The sequence below is a fragment of the Hordeum vulgare genome, chromosome 4H (genome assembly GCF_904849725.1).
Source record: "Hordeum vulgare subsp. vulgare chromosome 4H, MorexV3_pseudomolecules_assembly, whole genome shotgun sequence".
NCBI classification, from domain to species: Eukaryota; Viridiplantae; Streptophyta; class Magnoliopsida; order Poales; family Poaceae; genus Hordeum; species Hordeum vulgare.
Genome location: NC_058521.1, coordinates 367,153,992 through 367,160,146, shown reverse-complemented (window position 1 = coordinate 367,160,146; position 6,155 = coordinate 367,153,992). Strand labels below are relative to the sequence as shown.

Genomic DNA, 6,155 nt, shown 5'->3' with positions numbered 1-6,155 from the left:
CAATATTTTAAGTGCTTACAAACTATATCAATTTCAAACCGCTTCAATTAAATCACAAACCTTTTTGTGACAGTGCCTATTAATGCATTATAATTATTGGTGCATGTTATATATTTTATAAGACTAAAATACTCTTGTTTTAAAAAGAAAACATAAAAGAAAAGTGGATAAAAAATTTAAAAAAGAAAAAGAAAATAAAACCGCCTGGCCGGCCCAACTGGGCCTCGACCCATCGGCCAGCCCACCCCTCCTCCGTGGCCTATACAAGAGGCCACCCCCCCACCCCCAACCCCACCGACACCCCCTATCGCCGCACTCCCTCCTCCACTCGCTCCCCCACCTACCCCTCTCGGTCTTGATCTGGATCGGGACCCGACCCCGCGCCACCGACGGCCATGATGGCCACCGTCGGTAGCGACACCGCCCCGCCACTCCGTCCCCATCCCTCCCCGCCGGCGCCACCTCTTCAACGCCCATCGCCCCTGCGACCTCGACCGCTCGCCGTCACGACGCCCTCCCACACCGGCGCCGCCTCGCTGCCCCCGCTGAAGCCCCCTCGACCCGACGCCCCCGACGGCCACCGGTCGCCTCGCCCCTCCCCAGGCCTCCGCTTCCCCTACAGCGACGTGAGCGCCCCCTCCTTCTCCTCGCATCTCCCCATTCCGGCCATGCTCCAGCGGCCACGCTCCGGCAAGCCCACCCCGGCCGCCCACGCCCCAGACCGCACCCCATCTATTATGACCCGCGGATGTGCCCTCCCCCGGCATGCTGCTGCCGCTGCTGGGCTCGGCCACCGCAGCCATCGCAGCCTCCATGTCGGCACCGCCGTCGCAGCCCCCCGGCCATCCGCTATCGTTGCCCGCCTCAGGCCGCGTCTGTCGCTCCCTAGCCGTGCGCCGCCCGCGTGCGCCTCGTTGATACGTGTTGCTCCTCCGCGCCGTCCGCGCACGCGCGCTCTGCTGCTGTCGCCCTCGCCCGGTTGCTCCTAACACTACTAGCTGCTCTTGCTGGCTAGCCTGCTGCCGCTTCTCGTGCTAACTGCTGCTGCTTCTAGCTGCTACTCCCTTGCTATGCATATTGCTATTGATGTCAGCTGTGTTGCTGCTCCCGTACTACTGCTGCCACTCGAAATGGCCATTGTGGCCATATGCCCATGCGTGCACACACACGCTGGTTCTCTCGTGTCTATATGAGGCCGGCCATGTTAGCTTAGGTTAATTAGTAGTTAGGTCAGCTACTAGCAGATGACAAGTGGACACCATTTCTTCGGATAGTATTTTTTTATTTGTTTAGTATAGCTTATGACATGCGAGACCCACGCCCCTAAAAAAACAAAAATAAATAAAAATAAATAAATATAGTTTTAAAAATATTTAATATTAATTAATTGGATTAACTATTTAGTTAAACAGTAATTACTGTTTTAAATAATTAGGATATAATAATAATGATGATCATAATAATAATAAATAAATAAATATTTGGTTAATTATAATGATTAAGATTAGATAAATTAATTAAATAAATTGTTAACTAAAACTCTTAATTAAGATAAATATATTATCCTAAGCAGAGTATTACACGTGGGTCCCACCCCACTAATTAACTTGATTAAACATTTATTTAACCCTAATACTGAATGTGTCTATGACACATGGGACTCATTCGTCATATTTGACTAGTCAACAAATCCAGTTGACTCTTGATGTCATGGTGACATCACAATGATGTCATATCTAAATATCACAATTAGTTTAATCTATTTTAATTTCTGGATATTGCATAAAACTTTGAGAATTAATATTAAATAAATGTAAGTGAGATGAAAATATTTAGAACATGAAAGGTGCTCAGCAGAACGAGACGAACCCGGATACGGTATCCATTCGTTTGTCACACGTCCCTACCATAGCAAACGAGGAACTTTTTCACCGTTTCGTCTCGCGTGTAGTAGCTAGTAGCCACAGACCCTGGAAATATCATCCAATATTTTCCGGATCCGTTTATGACGGATGTTACTGCGTTAGCTCATGCCTAGCGCTGCCTTTAGCCATGTCTTGCTTTTTGATGCTTTTGATTGTTGTGTTATTTATTGTGTTTCCCCTACGTTACTTCCTTTCCGATAGACCTCGAGACTAATGATGATCCGGTGATCGACTACTTCCGGTTGAGGATCCGTTTGCACAGCAACCAGGCAAGCAAACCCCCCTTGATCCTTCCTATATCGCCCATTTCTTTCGCCCTCATGCTTGCATTAGAATTTTGCTACTCTTGTAGTTAGCTCCTATATCTCATGCATAGCCTAATTTTGATGAACTGCTACATTATTCTACGGCACCTGAAAACTGTTTAGTATAGGTGGATCGGTCATCCCTCCAACCCTTAGTCCAGTTGCCCCCACTTTATCATCAAGTCTTGATCCGTGATCGACGAGCCAAGACCCGACACAGCACTTACACCCCCTTAGTTATACGACGTTGCAGAGCTACTATCGGGTACCGAGGGTGACACCTTGCGAAGTACTCATGATGATATATTTGTAGTGCAGCTAGTCGATCGTGGTTATCGATAGTGATTCCTCCTTCACCACTCCCAGACTCTGTCGTGCAACCCCTCAAGTGTGAGACCCTCGAGGGTGATTCCTCTAAGTCCACCTTGACGGTTACATCGTTCAGAATCCAACGAGGGTGATACATCGGATTCCACCTGATGTTACAACCACACAGTTACTTGATCGTGTTACTAGGGGCACTGATGAATAAATGTTAGGCGGATGGATTCCCGTGTAGATGTGTCGATGAGCTAATTAAAATCTTAATGGATTTAGGTATTTGATCTCGGTTGGTCGGAGACCTTTTCGCACTAACCGGCTACGTGGGAGAAGTTATGGGTACTCGACGTCGTGGTATCAGCCGAACCTCTTCAGACGTCAGCAATGGAGCGGCGCGCGCCTGAGTGGTTTGGATTATCATTGTTCTTGTATAAGAGGTGCCAGGGCTGACCTCGGCCGCCCAAGCAACATGGAGGAGCGCAATGGGCGAGGGGCCCATGACCCCTACGTGCTTAGGATTTAGCGGGTTGGCCTCTCTGTTGAGTCTAGGTGGGGCTGCGATGTGTCAATGTTCCGGGGCCGGGCATGACCCAGGAAAGTGTGTCCGGTCAGAGTTTATCGAGCGTGACGGGAAACTTGGTGCACCCTTGTAGGGATGAAAATTAACTATCCAGATAGCCGTGTCCACGGTTATAGGACGACATGCAGTTGTGCCCTGATCTTATACAACTACAACTGTTACTTAACTAGAAAGTTGTTCCAGGATTGGTTCCTCGTAGGGAGTCGAGGGAGAATCTCTGGGCATGGCCTCATATTAATATTGCTGCAAGAATATGACTACTCTCGTTAGTTGCTGCAAGACCCCTGAAGATGCTAGTCTTCAATAGGACTAGACTTTCTCTCTGTTTCTAGCATTGCTGCACTCAGTCCACATATAAACCCCTTCCAGTGATACCGATGCATATTTAACATAGTTCTGATGTCAGTCTTGCGAGTACTTTGGATGAGTACTCACCGTTGCTTTGCTCCCCCCTTTTCCCCTTGATCCGTTGCTACGACCAGATGATGGAGCCGAGGAGATGGCGTATCCCGCCACCGATGACTGCTACCCCGACGAGGCTTGCTACTACGTGGAGGTCGTTGAAGACTAGGAGTAGTTTAGGAGGTTCCCAGGCAGGAGGCCTCACCTCGTTCGATCATTGTATCTTTTGTGCTAGACTTCTCTAAGGCACCTCATGATTAATGTGTGTACTCAGATATTTTTTGCTTCTCCTGACTCGTGTGTTTATCGAGCTTCTGTATTCTAGCTCTTGAGGCCCCTGGCTTGTAATATGAAGCTTGTATGTTTTATTTGTGTCTAGAGTTGTGTTGTGATATCTTCCCGTGAGTCCTTAAGCTTGGCCGAATGCATTTTCGTGTATGATTAGAGTACGATCAAATCGAGGGCGTCACAAGTTGGTATCAGAGCTAACTGCCTGTAGGCAGCCCCCTTTCCAACTCATTGGCCGAAGTTGAGTCTAGTACTTGAATTTTTTAACAAACATTGTTGTGTGGCTTACGGGCCCACATCTCAATCAGGTGGTATTAGGATATTTTACTCCTTTCCCATACTCTGGGTTCTTATCTCTTTTCTCTTTTGGGTTGAAGATTTTGCTACCTCTAACTTTAGGTTCTCGTAAATACTTCCTCCCGGAGAACCCCGCAATTCCAGACGATGGCTTGATTCCTCAGAAGTCTCCGAATATACTCTCTGATGTTCTTTCGAGAGCTGGTGCTCATCGCTTTTGCGATTTCCTTTCCTCCGTCAGCCCCTATGGATGACTACATACAAATGTCGATAGTACATTGTTTCCATTTACTCTTGTTATACAAGATAAAACAAATTATATTACCGGTGAATGTTTTCGTCCTCAGTTGTCATGGGTTTCACAAGTCCCTAGAATTACTATTCGATCTTCCGAAATCCTCAGTAGCCTTTTGTTCATGACCTTTCTCACCTGCTTGCATTATGGTTAAATCCATATGTCTAGCAGCATTCAATAAAATCCTTTGTGATTTTCCTTTGATCATGTTGATTCAACCTTTGTGTGAATGCACACAATCATTTGTTGATACTCATAAATTAACTTTTCGGCTCACAAGCCCTTCGAGACAGGTGATGGTTGTCGACAAATCAATCGTGATTGATTGTCCATCTAAGTCCATTCACCTTACTTGTATTTGATCGGAGCATCTGAATCGGATACACCAACCTGGAAATCATAATTCCTTTGGTAGTTAAGTATCGATATTTTTTAGATGTTCTATAATCTGATGCCTTGCATTCTATATCCCTCTGATTGAGTACCGATACTCACATCAGGTCTTTTGCGGACTTCCAGACCCATTCTTCGGTTATTATCCGACGACATCCTTTACATTCAAAAATTCTTGTGATATGCTTCCCCTGATACATGATGCCATTGGTAAATTGTGTCTTCCCCCTCTGATAAACTATATCCTATGCTTTTGTCAGCCATGCTCTGTTGTCAAGCATGTGTTGATTACTCTTGAAGTTTGTGGTATATGTTCCTAAGGTGCCCTGATGGGTTGAACCTATGCCTTCCTAAATCTGTGTGATCCCAAGAGTTTTCACGAGTCTTACTCTTCTGGTGTTTTGCCATATAATCTTTCCAGGCTACAACCTCATGAAAGGCGAGTAAAGGGCAGGTGATGCATTGATGAAGTGGGAGTCGACCCTGAACCTTGTGTTCATGCCCATGGAAACGACGTAAATCCTATCGTAGAAACTTCTCGTATCCATAATCATTCGTTTTATGATTTGATCTAGTATATGTGATTTGGTACTTTGCAACCATGGTTCCGACCATGATTGATCCTCTTTGAATTCCATACGTAGACAAATTAAAACACTTGTCTTCTTTAGACCAATACATCGGTCCAAACTTTAATGTTGTTCTATCGCCGAGTATTATCCCTTGTAGCTCAAGAATATCACGGAGCTACATAACTTCTTATGAGCTCCTCATCAACTATAATATTATCATTGATTCCAGTTTCCTCGTGTTTTGAGTTGTTGGACACTCAAATACATTGATAAATGAATCGAGTATGCGTTCGTTTCAACAACTATTAGTAATTTTCCCTGTATACGAGTTTGTACTTGATCTTGTCATTCCAAGATGTTAAGCTATATCATTATCGTCATGCTAAAGCTTGACCATGCTATCTATGTCCTTCATGCCCGGAACACATTTCCAATTGTGCAATAAGCTTAAACCGAGTTTTCAATGTCATGTTGATTGTCTTGAAAGGAAATCTCGATACTAAGCTAGCAATTTATGCATGATTCCGACAACCTTTCACTTCACTGTTCCTTTGCTTGATGTCGTCGCTAAACGATTACACCTTCATGCAACTTCCCGACAAATGTGTCGTGATGATCATCAGCATTCTGAGATCTTCTAGGATATCGATCGAAATCATAATTAGAACTGCTATCCTTTCCCCTCGATGATTTGTGTTATCATCGACAAACCTTATTGCCTTCCCTCCAACACAAACTTGTTCATGTTTTGTGTTGTCCCTTGAGTTCCTTGCTATC

The 6,155-nt window shown here is 45.3% G+C and overlaps 1 protein-coding gene across 2 annotated transcripts; it reads left to right on the top strand.

Annotated features, from left to right (window-relative positions):
- Window positions 1-295: 295 nt before the first annotated feature.
- On the top strand, window positions 296-3,990 carry LOC123446487 (vegetative cell wall protein gp1-like). 2 transcript variants are annotated; one of them, XM_045123067.1, is made up of 2 exons: window positions 296-626; window positions 3,614-3,990. In XM_045123067.1, the coding sequence occupies exons 1-2, from the start codon at window positions 396-398 to the stop codon at window positions 3,776-3,778; spliced, it is 396 nt and encodes a 131-aa protein (XP_044979002.1). In that variant the 5' UTR covers window positions 296-395; the 3' UTR covers window positions 3,779-3,990. The 2 variants fall into 2 exon arrangements, 1 of the variants encoding a protein (XP_044979002.1); XR_006631385.1 differs by lacking the exon at window positions 3,614-3,990 and adding an exon at window positions 2,127-2,166 and having other exon boundaries at window positions 537-626.
- The last annotated feature ends 2,165 nt before the right edge of the window (window positions 3,991-6,155 follow it).

Bases quoted from the DNA above. Each gene is read 5' to 3' on its own strand.
- LOC123446487 (XM_045123067.1), top strand. From the start codon at position 396: ATGATGGCCACCGTCGGTAGCGACACCGCCCCGCCACTCCGTCCCCAT. The intron at 627-3,613 runs GTGAGCGCCCCC...TGCTACGACCAG, and splicing joins TCCGCTTCCCCTACAGCGAC to ATGATGGAGCCGAGGAGATG.